Raw genomic sequence first — 20,145 nt, forward strand, 5'->3', positions numbered from 1 at the left:
TTGAATGGGTGTGATTGGGTGAATGTGGCATGTTGTATAGAGTGCTTTGAGTACTCTGGGAGAGTAGAAAAGCACTATATAAGAATCAGTCCACTTACCATTTAACAAAGATGACTGGTGGCGCGGCACACAGCTGCCACTCTGGACCAAATAGTGCTGTCTTGGTGGTTCATTTCCATTGCACTGTCTTGTGTCTCTATCGTCCTGCTCTGTATAGTCATGCACTGTCTTGCCTTTTCTATTTTTCAATTTTGCACATTCCACTTTACGCAGTCCTGTGTTTGTCTGTTATGTGTCATCTGTAGCACCAGGGTCTTGGAGGAATGCTGTCTCATTCCTCTCTGTACTGTACCACTGTACATGGTTCAAATGACAATGAAAGCCGCCTGAACTTGAACTTGAACATCAACATGACTAACCATGACATTGCAACAATGCTGCCCCTTTTGTTTCCTTCTGACATTCCTCCCTTTATTTGCAGAAGGTTTGGAATCAACTCCAGATTATTTTTTAACCTACTTATTTTGTCATGAAATAAATTGGAAACAGGCCTCACCTGACCACAGAATTGTTTTAATTAAGGCTTACAATTTGTTAGTTTTAATCCCCTCTTGATTTTTTATTTCTTATTTTTTGACAGAAGTGTGTGGAGGAAAAGCTAAAAAATAAAAAATAAAAATCAATCATCAGTCAAAAACGTATGGGCCTAACTATATATACTGTAGAATTTTGCCAAAGAATCCTTATGGTTTACATTTACTATATTTCTGTTTGTAGAAAAGAGTAATGGTAAGGTCTCACTCTGCTTTTCACTGTTATGATATAGAAGAGAGGAAGGACTAAACCACGGGTGTCGAAGTCCAGGCCTCGAGGGCCGGTGTCCTGCAGGTTTTAGATGTCCTTGATCCAACACAGCTGATTTAAAGGCGAAATTACCTCCTCAACGTGTCTTGAGGTTCTCAAGAGGCCTGGTAATGAACTAATCGTTTGATTCAGGTGTGTTGACCCTGGGTATTATCTAAAACCTGCAGGCCACCGGCCCTCGAGGCCTGGACTTCGACACCACTGAACTAAACGTGGGATATTACTGCCTGCATCTGCTGTATGACCGAGGCAGCAAACAGTCTTCCTTTGTTTTAGCTTTCACACATGGATCAAAAATGTTAGTGTAAAAGTAAAAGTACACGACACACACAATGATTGTGCTTACTATTATTGCATTTTATTGACAGTTTTGAACTCAAGGAACAAGGTCTGTTCCAGTCCAGCTCTCTTCGTCTCCACTCGACTGCTTTCACTATAGAGAAACGGAAAGAGACACCGTGATCAGTCAATCGCCACCACCTGTAGCTCACCTGCCTCCTGGTACCGCCCCCTTGAGCTCACTGCACCACTCCTCCCCTGCAGCCAAGGGCGTAGATTTGGCATGGACGGAAGGGACATGTCCCGACCAATATTCAGCTGTTATTGAATTGTCCCCACCAATAATTTGATCTCTTCGCGTAAAGAAAAACAAACCCGATAGAAAGAAAAAAAAAAACGATCTGTCAACGTCTCATTCACCCAGCGGTGCAGAAAGAGTTAAATTACGTTCTGTACTGGAGTCCTACCTCATGTGACAAATATGGCCAATGTGATTGGCTGTGCCTTTCAGGGAGCTCTGTTTAGTTTTAGCAGCGGCAAGTCTGCGCTGCGAGGACCTGCAAGGAGGAGAGGAGGATGGCAGCAGAAAGGAAGAACCTGGATATAAGAAAGTATTTTTCAAAGAAACCTGTAAGTCACTTAAAGTCAAGTTCACTCATAAAATGTGTCCGTCCTAATAACGTTACAGGCTATGCTAGGCTTTGGCCCACATCAGTCTAAAATTGTATGTAACCATGAATAACATGTTTTGGAAACTAACTGCACAACATGCAGCACTATTAGTTATCTCAGTCTCCCAGAGTAGCATTTCTAATTTTGATTGAAACTGTCAGAGAAAACGGCAGCCTCGAGCAAGCCAGGATATTAGTTTACACAGGCTGTTAAAATTATGTCTAACGTTAAAATGTTCGTGACACAATAATTTCATCCTAATGGTACTGACATATTCATAGGGTTGATGTTTGAGACAACATATCATGAGGTAGTCATGATTTTGCAAATATTCCACCTTGTAATGCAGTTTGCACAAATTGTTTTAAAAATGCACTCACCCTACAAACATTACTGATGAGTCAAGATCTGCAAAAATTGACAGACACACTGAAGCAGCTCCACATTATATTCTTATTGTCATGTGACAGAAGAACCAACACAAAGCTCAGAGAGCAATGGTGACACAAGGTCACAGGTGGAATTGGATGATGATCTGGTGGTTCATTACTGTATTTGAAGCACATGTGTGACTGCATGTATTTGGAATGTCTCACTGTTATTTATCAGGTGACAGAGGCAGCTCTGCCATGTTGTAGCTCGGACAGAGGTGAAGAGGCAAGGTCACAGGTGACTGACTGATGATTTGGTGTTATAGATTAACTAGTATTTATTATCATGACAATTGTTAGGCTGCTGATGTAAATTGATTCATTAGTGTATATTTGACAAAGAATCTGAATTGACATGTCTCACTTTTTATATGGCACGAATCCATGTGTTATTTTATCAGGTGGCAATATGTCCTAGTGCAGTCAGAGGGGAAGAGCCAGGGCCAAAGGTGAGGCAAAGCAAGCACATAATAATAATTTTGTGGTAATCTTAGATGAGTAGTTTTATGGACAAAAACCACCAGGTCATTCAGTGTTCCCTTAGTGCTAATGTATCAGGGATGTTGGTGTACTATAACTGAAGTAATGTTGTTAAGTCCTTAAAGTCATATTCTTTTATTGTCATGACTGTAGTTGAAGCTATTTTTATTTTTGTATGATACCTGATTTATATGGAATATGGCTGAAGTAAACTAAAGTCTAAAATACTTAGTCAGTCATTTGTTTAATAGTAATTTAACATTATATAATTCACATATATAAAACTATGAATTGTAATTTTAAATGGTTTAAAAGCATGCAGAATAGCATATGTAGACAAGTATATTTCTCCTCTTTTTATTACGAAGCAAAAACAAAAAGGAAAAAAAAAAGAAACAGGGCAGGGTTCGGTGGTTGAATCATCTGTCCCCACCAATGCCAAAACCAAATCTACGCCCTTGCCTGCAGCTGAGCTAGGGACCACACCTCCACCACAGCTAGCAAAAGAGATGTGCATAAAGCGCATTCAAATTCCTCCCTGAGTGGTTCATAACCCCACAAACAGCTCTCTACACCATTGCTGGGTGTGTCAGCATAGATGCCCCCTCATTAGGTTTACTGGCTAATGCACAACAGGTGTGCCAGTCACCTCACCTGACACTGCTGCAGCTGAACCCAAAACCACACCCCACTATGACAAGGAGAAAAGTACTGACACGTATACAAGACTGAAGGAGGAAAAATGGAAGCAAGGAAACAGAGACATGGAATCAGTGGGGAATACTGGAGTAACAATACGAATAGGAGCCAGTCATCTAAGAAATAAGAAATCAAAGCTAAAAAAAACCTCATCACAACGACCCTGGACCATGACATTTTGTCAGCATGGTTGGGTTTGTGTTGACGTTATAGAGGCAGCTCTCCCCCTGCATGGACACATGCAATTAATCTTGTTTTTGTGTTTATGAAAACAGTTTAAGGCAATTTTTAATTTAAGATACGGAATACTGCCATTAGATGGTAAATGTGTATTTATTACATTTTAATAAACATAGTACATGTGTAATATTGATTTAACATAGATAGTATTGATGCTAACAATGAATGAACTGGTCTAAACATCAGGAGAGATTAAGTAACACATATTCATAATGAATTGGCAAATATGTCGCTCCCTTTCCTTACATTGCCTAATACAAAAACATGACTTATCGTCACAGCAGGCTGACATAGTTCAGATGGATATATAAATGCTTCCCGGCACAGGACAGTTAAAGATCCGTCACTCTCTCTCTCTTCTCTCTCTCTCTTCTCTTTGCAACACATAATCCACTGTAAGACTGAAATGAACTATAAGTCTTTGTAAAGTTTTTTTTTTTTCTTTTACCGCCGTTATACAGTATTATAATATTGCATGCTGACTGTTTGGTAAATCAGATTCAATGGAAAAGTTCACTGCTAATAGATTTTCAGATAAGTCCAGCACAGAAACAGAAAGCTGGGCAAAAATTAACTGACGACACATGAAGGATTTAGAGTTTAACGGCTTGAAGAATATTTGTATATTATGCAAGTCCTGGTTTCAACTGTCTTTGTTTGTTCTCTCGATATAGCCAAACAAAATGAATCTGTATGATAATGAATATAATGCATGTATTTATAGATATAGCACTTTCCAAAACCCTTCTTTGAGGATCAACAAGGTGAGAAACATTGGTAACTAAACTGCAGCATAAACTGTGGGGCAAATTACAGGTTTTTTTTAAAATAACAATTTGAAATGAATTGTAAAGTGAAGGACTTAAAAGCAGGACTCAGCCCAGGTTGAATGATAGAAAACACAAACAATATGAAAAAGACTACAAGAAGAAGGACTGGACTATTTGTACACATCCAGCAGCTTAACTGTTTACAGTCTACAGTTTTCCACATATGAAATGAGTGATCTCCCTCGTGAGGGTCTTGGTTATAATATACTGTCAGAATGTTTTCATGTTAAAATAGTTTTTGTTTTTTAAGGTACTGTACAGCAGGCTTGGTGAACCAGTGAGGGCAGGATGTGTTCAGACATGGGATTTCCAGTTTTGGACAAATTACTGAAATGAGTTGTGAAATACAAGCTCAAATCTTAAAGTAAATCTTAAACATATTTACAGTAACCTTACATATACATTTGAAGGGCAGTGTTATACAACACTAATGTTATTTTGAAGCTGAACATTTGCCATCGTTTCCTTTTTGGTTTCAGAAACTGGCAACAGAGTGTCGGAGTGCCGGCCACCCTGGTGTTTTGGTCCCATTCAAGTGTGACTTGAGCAAAGAGGAGGAGATTCTGGCCATGTTTGCAGCGATCAAGGAACAGCACAAAGGCGTGGACGTCTGCATCAACAACGCTGGCTTGGCTCACCCAGAGTCGCTGCTAAACGGCAAAACCAACAGCTGGAAGAACATGATGAATGTAAGAGCTCAGAAATGTTTTAGAAAATCTGCAGCTGTGTGAAAGTTGAGTAATGGCTTCCCCAGCAGAACACTGAAGTGAACTTCAATGATCACTCTAACGTTGACTCATTCGTAGTTTGTAGAATAAGCTAAGACAGAACTCTTAGTTTTATCACCGTAGTAGGTAAATTACTACAACAGAAAACAATCGGAAAACAATCCAGCTCATAATATCACAAAACTAAATAGCTGAGAAAGGTAAGAAAAAAAATACACAAAAATGGGTAAAAAAAAATATTGAAAAAATACAAGAAATTTGTTGATTCAAAATATTGTCGTTACTATTTTCTGTAGTTTTTGCAGTTATTTAATCTAAACAAATTATGCAAAATTTTGCTTTTTTATATTTTGAATATTTAAATTTTGATGTTTAATGTCACTGTCATGGAGAACATTTTCAGCTGCAGCAGACTTATATATGACAGACAGAGAAAAAAAAATATTTCAATGTAAATAAACCATTGTGACCAGTTTTCCAACAAGTCATCCATTAATCACACTGTAAATCACATTCTGTGTAAAAGTTCACTCTAAATAGGTGGGGTACATTATGCTCAGTTTAATCCATCCCAAAAACAGGAAGTATGATTCAACCGAACTCATGAATCATCTGAATTACAAAATTGTTACACAATTTGACAAAACTCAGAGTTAAAAAGGTACACAAGTGGCCAAAAACTACTTAATGCTTCTTGTGCACAAGAAACAAAGAGTAAATGAGTCATTTGGAAAGTGTTGATTTTCCAGGTTGTTTATTTCTCGGCTTGGTTTCTTACAGTTGAACGTTCTTGCACTGAGCATCTGCACACGTGAAGCTTATCAGTGAATGAAAGAGAGAAACGTGGACGATTGGCACATCATAAATCTCAACAGGTGCAGTTTTATTTGTTGATGAATAATGATGGGGATTTGTGAAGTCTGTTGACTTAATCATCAGAAAAATATCTCGACCATTACCATCATGATTGTCCAGGACTCTTTAAACCCTTTTCACATCAAATATTTGGTTAACAGGAAAAGCACAGATGGTGGTATTAACAATACTGCTAGCTCTTTGACATGGAGATTATTATCTTCTCGATTCAAACAAAACAAGGCAAGACACTGTTAGGCCTTTTACACATATTTTCCACTGTTATTGTTCTTTTTTATCTAATTCATATCCCCTCGTCTGGCCTGATGTAGACTTGTGAGAGTTTCCTAACATAGGCTAGATTTTTTTAAACCTTTTTTTAAATTACAAGGGGTCTAGTACCACTTCTTACTCTACAAAATGGATTATGCTGAAAGGTAATTTATGGACTTATAGTCCAGTTACACCAAGTTATGTTGCCTACAGCATAAGCTTCTTTTACCAAACATGCACAACACCAAATCCAGGATCAGACAATAGAATAAAGCCAATATTGTGTATTTACCTATTTATTTTATTTGTTATACTGTTAAAAAGGTCTGTAGCTCTCTGTTATTAAAACATTTAGGAAGTAAAAAGAGTCAAACCCCATGTCAGGGGTTCACTAGTATAATAATTAGTTTAGTTAACTGTTAATTTGAAAAAAGTGCCAGACAGTAGTGAAAAATGTCTATCACAATATCCTAAAACCTAAAGTGTCATTTTCATTTTATTTAATTGACCAACCAGCAATTCAGAACCTAAATATTATTGGGGATTTTTCTCATATGAAGATCTGAGATCAGATCAGTGTATCAGTCTTGGTAAATGCTGATTTGGTAAAAGCTTGTAAACCTTCTGTTGCAGCGTGTGTGGACATCACGTCTTACCTGTTGCTGATCTGCATTTCTATACCGCCACCAAGTTCGCTGTGACCGCTCTGACTGAGGGCCTGAGACAGGAGCTGCGTGCTGAAAAGAGTCATATCCGAGCCACGGTGAGTATTTAAAAGACACCAATTGACTCCAAATGTGTCTTTAACACCAAGATCGGCTGCTTTGAGACACATACACATTGTTTACTGAAATTTCCATTTTTGTTTTTTCTCAGTGCATTTCTCCTGGTTTAGTGGACACAGAATTTGCAGCACGGCTCCACAGTGAAAATCCAGAGAAAAAAGATGGGATATATGCTGCGTATAAGGTAAAACCATTAATCCTACAGTTTGTGTGCTGTTGATTTGATTACTCAGATAAAAATAATTTAAGCATTTTTTTCACTTCTTTGACAGTCTTTGGAAGCAAAAGATATCATCAGTGCTATCGCATATGTGCTCAGTGCTCCTCCTCATGTTCAGGTTTGTAATTTTCACTTTTACCACCGTTTTTTGACTCATTGAATTTTGCTCTGCAACATTCTCAATATCACCAGTTTACTTATAATAATAATAAAGCATTATTTTACTTTTCTTTCAGATTGGAGACATTCACATTGAAGCTGTGTAGCACAAGTCACTGAAGTTGTTCCCTCGGCAACCGCAATATTTTTGTGGCCTTCCTGTTTTCAAAATGGCCTCTGAGGATGTTACTATCACTGTGTGTTTCTTCAGTCTCTTTGACAAGTTGCATCATGTGCTCTCTCATATAATCTTACGTCTTAACTACATTTATCAGGGTGCTGAAACATTTGTACTGAAAAGTTTGAATGTGTGAAATAAAATGATTTTCAGGGGACCTTTATTTCACTCCAGTATTTATTATTAATATATAGAGGATATTTCATTTAAAAAACAGTTTATGATGGAAAGAATTCAACCAGTATAAAGTATAAAACAATAAAAAATTCTGAAATATACATTTAACTATTCAACATAAATCCCTTGGGTTTATTTCAGGACAGGCAGCATAAAAATCTACTAAATTAAATATCCCAAATTTTATTCTAGTGCCTTTATTCTGAAAATACTCAAAATAATATTATAGAATATATATATTCCATCCATCCATCCATTTTCTTTCACTTATCCGGGGTCGGATCGCGGGGGCAGCAGCCCAAGCAGAGAAGCCCAGACCTCTCTCTCCCCAGCCACCTCCTCCAGCTTATCGGCGGGAACACCAGGGCGTTCCCAGGCCAGCCGAGAGATCACCTGATGAAGCCAACAGAACCACATCATCTGCCAAATGCAGAGATGACATCCTGAGACCACCGAAGTGAAAGCCTTCCACCACTTGGCTATGCCTAGAAATTCTGTCCATAAAAAAATAAGGACAGAATGGCCCGTAACAATGGGCCAGACACCCCACAAGCTATTGTCTGATCCTGCAAATGTAGATCAGCAAAATCAAAGACATGATGTCCACACAAACTGCAACAGGAGTTTTATAAGCCATGAACGAACAAGTTCATTTTAAACTATTACTAGTACTTTTTTCAGATTAACTAGCAATTAAAGTAATCATTGCCCTAGTAAAGTCCTTAAACAAAGATCTGTTATTTCCCTTCTTAAATCTTGTAATAATGATGTGATTACAAAATAATCCTGATCTACAAACATTTTCCACAATAGAAAAAAATCAAATCAATAAATAATGATTACTGCATTTCATTTAGTGGCTCGAGGTTTAAGTGAATGAAGCACGGTCTGTTGCAGTAGGAAACATGTTTTTGGTGTCACTGGACCAAAAGCCCATAAATGATCTTTATCCATATTGTAATTCTTATAGTAACAAGTGGTACTATATTCCGCACCTCCTCTAAGTTTGTTTTTGGGTTTCAGAAAATCTAGTCTATGTTAGGAGAATTTGGCTTCTCGCAGGTCTACATCAGTTCAGAGCAGGGGAGATTTATCAGACAAGAAACACAAAGAGGAACAACATCAGTAGAGAAAATACAGAAAGACATGCCCAGGCAAGACAGATTTAATCATCGTTGTGTGTTGCATTATTTGGCTTGAATTCAACAGATAGTCATCTCTATGCATAAGAACCATGAGTATTGTTTGCTTTTCCTGTTAGCCAAATGTGTGCTTTGAAAAAGGTCTGTTGAGTCATGTTGCTACAGGATGGTCTTAATCAGACTAAATGATGATTAGAATCATATTGTGACATTTATGTGACATTTAAATCGACAGATTTCAAAGTTCTGTCACTTTCTATTAGCAAGTAAAACTGCACCTGTTTATGTTTATGATGTGCCCATCGTCCACGTTTCTCTCTTTCATTGACTGATAAGCTTCTCGTGTGCAGATGCTCAGTGCAAGAACGTTCACCTGTAAGAGACCAAGCAGAGAAATAAACAACAAAGAAGATCAAAATTCTCCAGGGGAGTTGTTTGCCTACTTTTGTGGAACTTTTCAACTTTCTGAGTTTTGTCCTATTGCACTTATTTTAACAAACTATGTTGTTTTGCAGGATCTTAGTCAGAGTCATGACTTTGGTTGTATCAGACTTTCTTTTTTTGTGATGGATTATACTCAGCAGAATGTGATTTAATGGATGACTTGTTTGGAAATGGTTATACTGGTTCATTTACATTAAAATAAACTTTCTTTCTCTCTGTCTAATATAAGCCTAATGCAGCTGAAAATTTTCTGCATGATAGTAAGTTTAGTTCTGTCCAAATTTCTGTTTTTGATATGGACTAAATTGAAAATTTCATATTCTAAAAACTATGAACAAATCGACTTAAAACGGATCATTTAATTGCTCTTCTGGGAAACCACTCCTGTGAACGCTTCTTTCAAACAGAACTGCAGATAATTTTTTTCTAAAATAACTCTGAGCTCTTACATCCATGATGTTCTTCCAGGCACTGGTTTTGCCACTTAGCAGTAGTTCTGGATGAGATAAGCCAGCGTTGTTGATGCACACATCCACACCTTTGTGCTGCTCTTTGATCGCTGCGAACATGGCCAGAATCTCCTCTTCTTTGGTCAAGTCACACTTGAAAGGAACCAAAACACCAGGATGACCGGCACTCTGACACTCTGCTGCCAGTTTCTGAAACCAAGAAGGGAATGATGACAGAGGTTTAGCTTCAAAATAACTCTGCCCTTTAATTACTGTAAATTTGTGGATTTCAGTTTTCATAACACAGCTGATCAGTAACTTTGTACAACACTGGAAGTCAGATTTTTGTCTCCAACTGCAAAAACATTCTTCTCACTGGGTCTCAACTCATGTCTGAACACATCCTGCCATCAGCTGTTTCATCAGATCTGCTGCACAGTAACTTATCTTTCTATCTCAAAAGCAACAAGATTATTTTAGTAGGAGGAGGAGTTTTTATCTGACTGGAGCACTTTTACTTAGAGGGCCGGTGTCCCTGCAGGTTTTAGATCTCACCTTGGGTCAACACACCTAAATCACATGATTAGTTCGTTACCAGGCCTCTGGAGAACTACAAGACATGTTGAGGAGCACACATCTAAAACCTGCAGGGACACCGGCCCTCGTGGACTGAGATTGCCCACCCCTGCTCTAGAGTTATCAGCTCATGTGTCCAGCCTTCTGTTTCTGTGTTGGACTAAATTAAAAATCTATTAACAGTGAACTTTTACACATAATCTGACACCCCATACTCCCAGAGGACCCCCCACAGGACCCCACCAGGGACACGGTGGAATGCCTTCTCCAAGTCCACAAAACAGATGCAGACTGGTTGGGCAAACTCCCATGCGCCCGATGGACTTTTTTGAATTGCTTTTTACATCAACCTGTAATTATGTCTATCTCACCAGGAAGTCTGACCAAAGTAGTGGTACAAACTCTAATGAGTTAGTAATGATTGGTTTGCCCTTGCTGAAGAGGGAAGTTACATAAACAATTCATTAAAGAAACATCTAAGAAACTATCCAAGTAATTTGTGCAGAAAAGACCCACATTCGAGCCACAGTCACAGTTAAAGTACACCCCAAGCTGCTATGAGATACATATACATTGCTTCCTTCAGCTTCCTCACTATCCACCTTTTTTGTGCATCTCTCCTGCTTTACTGGACACAGAATTTGCATCACGGCTCCACAGTGACAATCCTGTGAAAAAAAACTCCTACAGTTCATGTACTGTTTATGTTATTAAACCACATTTCACCTCCTGTATCCAAGGTTCAACTCTCTTTTTCACCCTGTTACAAATTTCCCGGGAAATAACAACAAATTCTTTTGAAAATATTTTATTAGCGTCAAATTTTCAGGACAACATCAAAAAGTTCTTTCATGACCAGTTTGATAGCACTTTGTTAAATGTAATAAAGAAATAAAAAAATGCCAGTAGAATATATGACAGGGTCACATGGTGCAACTTCTCAAAGACACTAAAAACACAGTGACGGTAAGATCCTCACAGACTGTCATAAGAGGTAGGTCACAGTTAAACATGCGACAGAGGAAGTGCATCATGTTCCAGCATTTTTAAGAAGAAGACAGTTAACTCTTGGAAAAATTTTCTTATTGTTTCTTTCCGTATTCTGTAAATTGATCTTGCTGTGTTGGGTAGTCAGATGAGTCAATCACACCACCTTAATGTGAAGACTACCCTGATCCTGGAGTTGCTGGGGCAACAAAAGCTGCATGACACCTACTGTATAGCTTCGAGCAGAAGTTCTCCAATCTGAAAGAAAAGTTATGTGAATGTTATATGATCATCTTAAATTATTATAAGGAAAGTGTTGTTATTTAAAATGCTAAAGAGGAAAGTTCAAAACAGAAAGGACTGAAAATAAAGAGAAAAATCACAAACCTGAACATGAGGAGGGGCACTGAGGACGTACGTGACAGCACTGGCAATGTCTTTTGCTTGCAGAGCCTGTTAGAGAAGTGCCAAATGTGTCATTTGATTTTATCTGAATGATCATGTCAACCCTCCACAAACTGTAGGATTAATAATTTTACCTTATATGAGGCATATATGCCAGCCACGTCATCAGGATTGTGTGCCCGTGATACAAATTCTGTCACCACTAAACCAGGAGAAATGCTCTGCAAAAGGAGATAATGATTAAAGAACTGTAGGATCTACTGTGCATGTGTCTCATGGCAGCTTATACTTGTGTTAACTGCACTTTTCCAGTTGGTGTGTTTTAAAGCCTTACTGTGGCTCGGATATGACTCTTTTCAGCACGCAGCTCCTGTCTCAGGCCCTCAGTCAGAGCGGTCACAGCGAACTTGGTGGCGGTGTAGAAATGTAGATCAGCAACAGGTAAGACGTGATGTCCACACACGCTGCAACAGAAGGTTTACAAGCTGTTACCAAATCAGCATTTACCAAAACTGATACAGTGATCTGTTCTGAATTGCTGGTTGGTCAATTAATTCAAATGAAGATGTCACTTTAGGTTTTAGGATATTGTGATAGACATTTTTCACTACTGTCTGGCACTTTTTTCAAATTAACAGTTAATTAAACTAATTATTATACTAGTGAACCCCTGACATGGGGTTTGACTCTTTTTGCTTCCTAAATGTTTTAATAACAGAGAGCTACAGACCTTTTTAACAGTATAACAAATAAAAAAAATAGGTAAATACACAATATTGGCTTTATTCTATTGTCTGATCCTGCAAATGTAGATCAGCAAAATCAAAGACATGATGTCCACACAAGCTGCAACAGGAGTTTTATAAGCCATGAACGAACAAGTTCATTTTAAACCATTACTAGTACTTTTTTCAGATTAACTAGCAATTAAAGTAATCATTGCCCTAGTATTCAATTCAATTCAATTCAATTCAATTTTATTTATATAGCGCCAAATCACAACAAATGTCGCCTCAAGGTAAAGTCCTTAAACAAAGATCTGTTATTTCCCTTCTTAAATCTTGTAATAATGATGTGGTTACAAAATAATCCTGATCTACAAACATTTTCCACAATAGAAAAAAATCTAATCAATAAATAATGATTACTGCATTTCATTTAGTGGCTCGAGGTTTAAGTGAATGAAGCACGGTCTGTTGCAGTAGGAAACATGTTTTTGGTGTCACTGGACCAAAAGCCCATAAATGATCTTTATCCATATTGTAATTCTTATAGTAACAAGTGGTACTATATTCCGCACCTCCTCTAAGTTTGTTTTTGGGTTTCAGAAAATCTAGTCTATGTTAGGAGAATTTGGCTTCTCGCAGGTCTACATCAGTTCAGAGCAGGGGAGATTTATCAGACAAGAAACACAAAGAGGAACAACATCAGTAGAGAAAATACAGAAAGACATGCCCAGGCAAGACAGATTTAATCATCATGTGTTGCATTATTTGGCTTGAATTCAACAGATAGTCATCTCTATGCATAAGAACCATGAGTATTGTTTGCTTTTCCTGTTAGCCAAATGTGTGCTTTGAAAAAGGTCTGTTGAGTCATGTTGCTACAGGATGGTCTTAATCAGACTAAATGATGATTAGAATCATATTGTGACATTTATGTGACATTTAAATCGACAGATTTCAAAGTTCTGTCACTTTCTATTAGCAAGTAAAACTGCACCTGTTTATGTTTATGATGTGCCCATCGTCCACGTTTCTCTCTTTCATTGACTGATAAGCTTCTCGTGTGCAGATGCTCAGTGCAAGAACGTTCACCTGTAAGAGACCAAGCAGAGAAATAAACAACAAAGAAAATCAAAATTCTCCAGGGGAGTTGTTTGCCTACTTTCGTGGAACTTTTCAACTTTCTGAGTTTCGTCCTATTGCACTTATTTTAACAAACTATGTTGTTTTGCAGGATTTTAGGACAACAACTTTGTAATTCAGATGAGAGTCATGACTTTGGTTGTATCAGACTTTCTTTTTTAGTGATGGATTATACTCAGCAGAATGTGATTTAATGGATGACTTGTTTGGAAATGGTTATACTGGTTCATTTACATTAAAATAAACTTTCTTTCTCTCTGTCTAATATAAGCCTAATGCAGCTGAAAATTTTCTGCATGATAGTAAGTTTAGTTCTGTCCAAATTTCTGTTTTTGATATGGACTAAATTGAAAGTTTCATGTTTCATATTCTAAAAACTATGAACAAATCGACTTAAAACTGATCATTTAATTGCTCTTCTGGGAAACCACTCCTGTGAACGCTTCTTTCAAACAGAACTGCAGATAATTTTTTTCTAAAATAACTCTGAACTCTTACATCCATGATGTTCTTCCAGGCACTGGTTTTGCCACTTAGCAGTAGTTCTGGATGAGATAAGCCAGCGTTGTTGATGCACACATCCACACCTTTGTGCTGCTCTTTGATCGCTGCGAACATGGCCAGAATCTCCTCTTCTTTGGTCAAGTCACACTTGAAAGGAACCAAAACACCAGGATGACCGGCACTCTGAGACTCTGCTGCCAGTTTCTGAAACCAAGAAGGGAATGATGACAGAGGTTTAGCTTCAAAATAACTCTGCCCTTTAATTACTGTAAATTTGTGGATTTCAGTTTTCATAACACAGCTGATCAGTAACTTTGTACAACACTGGAAGTCAGATTTTTGTCTCCAACTGCAAAAACATTCTTCTCACTGGGTCTCAACTCATGTCTGAACACATCCTGCCATCAGCTGTTTCATCACATCTGCTGCACAGTAACTTATCTTTCTATCTCAAAAGCAGTGGCGGTCCTAGCCTGTTTGGCGCCCTGGGCGAACACCCTCTCTGGCGCCCCCCCCCTCCCTCCTCACACACGAAGAGAGAGACGAAGTATGCATTGTATGCAAACGTTGTATGCAAACGGCTACTAAACAGACATCATAATTCGTCATACAATGAGAACAGGACAAATCAACAATTGACACTGACTAATTAATATTATATTATTGTATATATTGTTTGGAGTTTAGTCTGTTACTGTTACTATTTTTACCATTTCTTCTTGGAGGAACTGTAACCCAAATAATTTCCTTAGGGATTAAGAAAGTATCCTGATTCTTAATGTTTTAGGATACATGACCTGCCATTATCCAATGACACATCTGCTTACCTATGTCTTTTGCTCGTTTCTCCTTGTAGGAGTCATAATTAAATGTATTGAATTTTAACGATCACTCAGTTTTCATTTGTTTGGTTGCTATGGTGATGTGTAACCGGAGTCACGTGGGTGCTAGCGGTGACATTAGATGACAATAAAGTTTACTTTGACTTCAGCAGCGAGCAGGCGCACCGAGGACTCTCGCGCTCACTTTTCGAGTATAGAATTTTGAAAAAACATCGGTGCAAATGATAAGTCTGTATCATGTAATTTGATTTATTTTGCGAGTTGGTAATTTTTGCTGCTCCAGCCAGCCAGAGAATCCCCCGCCGCCCCGCCCTTTCCTCCCTGTGCCGCAAGCAGCAGGCGCACCTCGCAAACGGAGGGCGCCCTTACTCCCAGCAAATGTACGATAGAAAACCAATGCCATTCCCAATATGCGCTGGCATGAGGGCTTTATATCAGCTGTTTCTGGTACTACTGCACTGCTAACATGTCGGTTAATTTCACACACTTTGCTGTATCTATTTCTTGTTTATTTTTCTCTCTTAGTTTTTTCCCCCTCTTTTCTTTCTTCGTTTGTATCCCGCTTTATTAACACTAACTCTGTTCTAGGGTGCGTAGGTGCACACGGAAAGTAGGAGGGGCCAGAGGCGTTAAGAGATTTGATTGAAAATGAAAATTGAACTAATGCAAACAAGAAGAAAAAGACATTTTTAAAGTCAACAGAATTTTTTTTAAGTGCATAAATAAAGGATACACAAAAGTCACTGCCAAAAACTGATCGCGGCTTCTACCTTGTTACAGGAATGTTGTTTGTTGCTCAAGATGACTTGATATCATTGATGAGGGATACATTTGAAATATGTTTCACATATTATAGACCAATAAGTTATTTATAGCAGTTTAAATACAAGCAATCAGTTTTTGCCAAATACCAGAAATCAGTTTTTGGCAGACAACCACTTTCAGGTCAAGATACTCTACGCTGAAACTGAGTTTTCACTTCAGAACAAACCTGGAGTTTTGCGACGTCCCTGTCGCAGCCCACTACTTTCATACCGAGCCGGACCAACTCTACAGCTATAGCCGCCCCAATGCCGACCGAGGCTCCGGTCACCAGAGCCACTCTGCCACGCCAGCGCTCCATCACAGCGGTAACCTGCTACAAGCACGAAAGAAGCACAAATACGAAGAGAGAGCGACGGATCTTTCACTGTCCCGTGTGAGCATTTATATATAGAGCAGGGCCGTGCAGAGACGTTTAAAGGGGCGGGTGCTCAAAGCTAAAAAGTGGCACATTGAACCAGGCTGAATAACAACAACACACATTCATCGAGAATCTAATATGGGCAACAAGGCAAAGCAAACGTAGCCTATGTTTTACCTGATGGGTACAATGTTGCTGTTAAGGTGTTGCTGCTGCTCCTGCTGCTGATAGTGCTGGAGGCAACAAAAAACAGAAATAAACTAGACTGTGAATCACTCTTTGCTTCTCTTCTTCCTTCCATCCCATCATTTCATATATCACTCTCCACTTGCTGTCCATCTGAGAACAAGGCACAACTTGCTATTGCAATAAACTATTATTTAATTATCCATACCTAACAACTCTTACACTTAATCTATAATAAAATGATGACATAAAAATGTTATAGAAGCAAAACATTTCAGTTGTGCTTATTATTTTTGTTTATACTGGAATACCTCTCCAACAACTGGTACATGTGTTAATGTTACCTGTGCTCTTTGTAATCCAGCTGCTGAGGGATCCACTACCTTTAGTAGCCTCACACAGCTCCTACTGTTTCCTCCTCATGTCCTTACCAGCCATGTCTGGACAATGTTATATCACGAGTAATAATTTAAAAATCCATATCCATAAAACACACACATGCACACACAGTGACATTTTAGACCTTCTTCAGAATACTGTATATACTGTGGGCACAAGTTTCCATCATGGTGCTGATCCAGAATCCTTCCCTTATTATTTATTACTAGAGCTACAATAATAAAGCAATGAGGGGAAAAAAGTAATAAATATGAAATAATGTATTTATGATGATTCCATTTGTTTCACTATCCACTCTGTGCAGGGGGAAAGCTTATTACATTTTTAAACTGTAGAGATACAATAATTTTGCTGCTGTAAAATCAGCATTTTGTCTTATTTAAAATATAAATCTAATATAATCTGTTTCTTAATGTATGTTCTTTAAAATACAGTGTTTTTTAAATATTATAATTATAATCATTATTATGTGGACATGCATATTAGATCGTTTTTTTAGTGAAATATAATCCCTCCAGAAAGGCAGGAAAAGCCCGGAAACTTACTTTAAAACTAAATATGTTCCCTAAAACGGTGGACAGAACTACAGACCCATGACAGCCTTACACAGGTAGCCAGCAGCTATGACCAACACTACTTGTGCAGTTAATAAAAGGACAGTTATGTTTGTCACGCTGTTGCACACACAGCACGCTCGTTTGTTTCAGTTCATCAGTTGCAACAAGACAGCTTACCAACGCGTACGTAATAAGCTAATACTCCTGTGTGCTATACACTACAGTGTACGCTGTACACCTACTCACTGGTTTTGTCGCATCAGTCTGTGTCTCTGAGTTAACTTGTGTTTCTCCTACAGCTCCGGACCACAAAAAATGCGCGTGCTCTTTGTGAGCTCATTCCCGACTCGTAACCAGCGCGTTCTGCCGTCAAGGGCGATCATTGGTTAAATGTGATCATGTGACTAATACAAGCCAGATCCTTTTATTTAGCAAAACTATGATTAATAGCTAAATATTATTGTTGAAGGGGCACAGACAGGACTCCGCACACACACACACACATAAAAAAAAAAAAATTAAAAATTAAAAAAAACAATTGCCTCAACAAAAGGGCACTTTGGGAACCCATCAGGAAAGGGGCGGGTGCTCAAGCCCCTTCCGCCCCCCCTCTGCACGTGCCTGATATAGAGAGAGAAACATCTGAGTCATGTCAGTCCGCCTTTTCCTCTCAAACAGCTACAGTTCTCCGCCCTGCAGGGAGGCTTTCAGCCAATACTGTTGTCAGGTTTATGAAAACAGTTTGAGATAACTTTTACTCTGTGACACGTTACATCATCATTGTTAGAATGACAAACACGTGATGAGCAACTAAAACGCTAATTCTAAATGATTGTAACTGTTACTACTTTCAAAACAATCTATGTTTATGGCTCCGAGCGTGCAGCGACAGTCGCAAAGGCTTCAGCTATTAATATTTTTATCCTCATATTTCTGTTCTTGGCCGGCAGGAGCCTGATGTGGTCTTCAGCTGATGTAGCCCATCGAGATCTGCTTGCTTATTCTTAGCACAATAACAATAATTAACCTCACCAATGCAAAAGTTCCTACGAATCTTGTTCCATTTCTGTCGTTCCTGCAACATAGGAAATAAATATTCTTTCACCCACCTTTTCCAGAACAGATCCACAATATACTGGGCTTGTTTCCATCGTCTTCGCAGATACAGATCCTCTTTTTTTGAATAAACCTGGTGGCAGCACAGGTTTGCCTTTTAACTGGAGTAAGTGATTTGGAGTAAGAGGTAAAACCATTAATCCTACAGTTTGTGTGCTGTTGATTTGATTACTCAGATAAAAATAATTTAAGCATTTTTTCACTTCTTTGACAGTCTTTGGAAGCAAAAGATATCATCAGTGCTATCGCATATGTGCTCAGTACTCCTCATGTTCAGGTTTGTAATTTTCACTTTTACCACCGTTTTTTGACTCATTGAATTTAGCTCTGCAACATTCTCAATATCACCAGTTTACTTATAATAATAAAGCATTATTTTACTTTTGCATGACATCCCGGTGTACTTCAGACCCAGCAACACACTCAGACAAAAACTGGTTCACCCGAAAGACAAAACGCCAAAACACAGACTTAACAATGTGGTGTATGCTGTACAGTGCAGCGAGGAATGCCCAGACCTCTACATTGGAGAGACCAAACAGCCACTTCACAAGCGCATGGCACAACACAGAAGAGCCACCTCCACAGGACAAGACTCAGCTGTCCATCTGCATCTTAAGGATAAAGGACACTCTTTCGAGGATGCCAATGTTCACATTTTGGACAGAGAGGACAGATGGTTTGAAAGAGGAGTGAAAGAAGCCATCTATGTCCACTGTGAGCGACCATCTTTGAACAGAGGCGGTGGTTTACGACACCAACTCTCTGCCATCTATAATCCAGTTTTGAGATCCCTTCCCAGACGCCTTAACGCCCACTCACACCCTGGGCCATCTGACCTCAGGAATTCGCATGATAAGGTGGGGCCAGGTTTCACAATGAACTCACCCGAAACTCTGGCTGATTGGGACCCACACCCAGTTCCACACCTTGGCTCAGGCGATTAGAGGATCATCAGGGGGTCCTTTTGTCCCTCTGTGGGGGGATACTCCCACTAGGTTTATATCTGGGACTCTCCACCATTTGACCTTAGAACTGAAGAAGCTTCTCGGATGAGAGGTGAAACGTCTTCAAGTAACTTAAAGAAGTCCTGACGCTTTTCTTTGCAAGCTCCTTTGACTACGATGACCTGGATGACTGAGAACCTTCACAGACATATTTTACTTTTCTTTCAGATTGGAGACATTCACATTGAAGCTGTGTAGCACAAGTCACTGAAGTTGTTCCCTCGGTAACCGCAATATTTTTGTGGCCTTCCTGTTTTCAAAATGGCCTCTGAGGATGTTACTATCACTGTGTGTTTCTTCAGTCTCTTTGACAAGTTGCATCATGTGCTCTCTCATATAATCTTACGTCTTAACTACATTTATCAGGGTGCTGAAACATTTGTACTGAAAAGTTTGAATGTGTGAAATAAAATGATTTTCAGGGGACCTTTATTGCACTCCAGTATTTATTATTAATATATAGAGGATATTTCATTTAAAAAACAGTTTATGATGGAAAAAATTCAACCAGTATAAAGTATAAAACAATAAAAAATTCTGAAATATACATTTAACTATTCAACATAAATCCCTTGGGTTTATTTCAGGACAGGCAGCATAAAAATCTACT

The 20,145-nt window shown here is 38.6% G+C and overlaps 2 protein-coding genes across 2 annotated transcripts; one reads left to right on the top strand and one right to left on the bottom strand.

Moving 5' to 3' along the window:
* The first annotated feature begins 181 nt into the window (after window positions 1-181).
* Window positions 182-7,850, top strand: LOC146503553 (dehydrogenase/reductase SDR family member 11-like). The gene is made up of 6 exons (XM_085131544.1): window positions 182-5,184; window positions 6,004-6,098; window positions 6,985-7,114; window positions 7,228-7,320; window positions 7,409-7,474; window positions 7,593-7,850. The coding sequence occupies exons 2-6, from the start codon at window positions 6,052-6,054 to the stop codon at window positions 7,620-7,622; spliced, it is 366 nt and encodes a 121-aa protein (XP_084987670.1). The 5' UTR covers window positions 182-5,184; window positions 6,004-6,051; the 3' UTR covers window positions 7,623-7,850.
* A 3,435-nt stretch (window positions 7,851-11,285) lies between these two features.
* Window positions 11,286-16,286, bottom strand: LOC146503554 (dehydrogenase/reductase SDR family member 11-like). The gene is made up of 7 exons (XM_085131548.1): window positions 16,079-16,286; window positions 14,240-14,449; window positions 13,596-13,690; window positions 12,208-12,337; window positions 12,008-12,094; window positions 11,856-11,921; window positions 11,286-11,726 (listed from the first exon to the last, which is right to left on the bottom strand). Exons 1-7 carry the CDS (start codon window positions 16,208-16,210, stop codon window positions 11,694-11,696), a joined length of 753 nt encoding a protein of 250 aa, XP_084987674.1. The 5' UTR covers window positions 16,211-16,286; the 3' UTR covers window positions 11,286-11,693.
* Between the last annotated feature and the right edge of the window lie 3,859 nt (window positions 16,287-20,145).

The sequence above is a fragment of the Neolamprologus multifasciatus genome, chromosome 14 (genome assembly GCF_963576455.1).
Source record: "Neolamprologus multifasciatus chromosome 14, fNeoMul1.2, whole genome shotgun sequence".
Classification (NCBI taxonomy): domain Eukaryota; kingdom Metazoa; phylum Chordata; class Actinopteri; order Cichliformes; family Cichlidae; genus Neolamprologus; species Neolamprologus multifasciatus.

Bases quoted from the DNA above. Each gene is read 5' to 3' on its own strand.
- LOC146503553 (XM_085131544.1), top strand. From the start codon at position 6,052: ATGAAAGAGAGAAACGTGGACGATTGGCACATCATAAATCTCAACAG. The intron at 7,115-7,227 runs GTGAGTATTTAA...GTTTTTTCTCAG, and splicing joins AGAGTCATATCCGAGCCACG to TGCATTTCTCCTGGTTTAGT. The intron at 7,475-7,592 runs GTTTGTAATTTT...CTTTTCTTTCAG, and splicing joins GTGCTCCTCCTCATGTTCAG to ATTGGAGACATTCACATTGA.
- LOC146503554 (XM_085131548.1), bottom strand. From the start codon at position 16,210: ATGGAGCGCTGGCGTGGCAGAGTGGCTCTGGTGACCGGAGCCTCGGTC. The intron at 12,338-13,595 runs GTGCAGTTTTAC...CTTCTGTTGCAG, and splicing joins CACATCATAAACATAAACAG to CGTGTGTGGACATCACGTCT. The intron at 11,727-11,855 runs GTTTGTGATTTT...CTTTTCTTTCAG, and splicing joins GTGCCCCTCCTCATGTTCAG to ATTGGAGAACTTCTGCTCGA.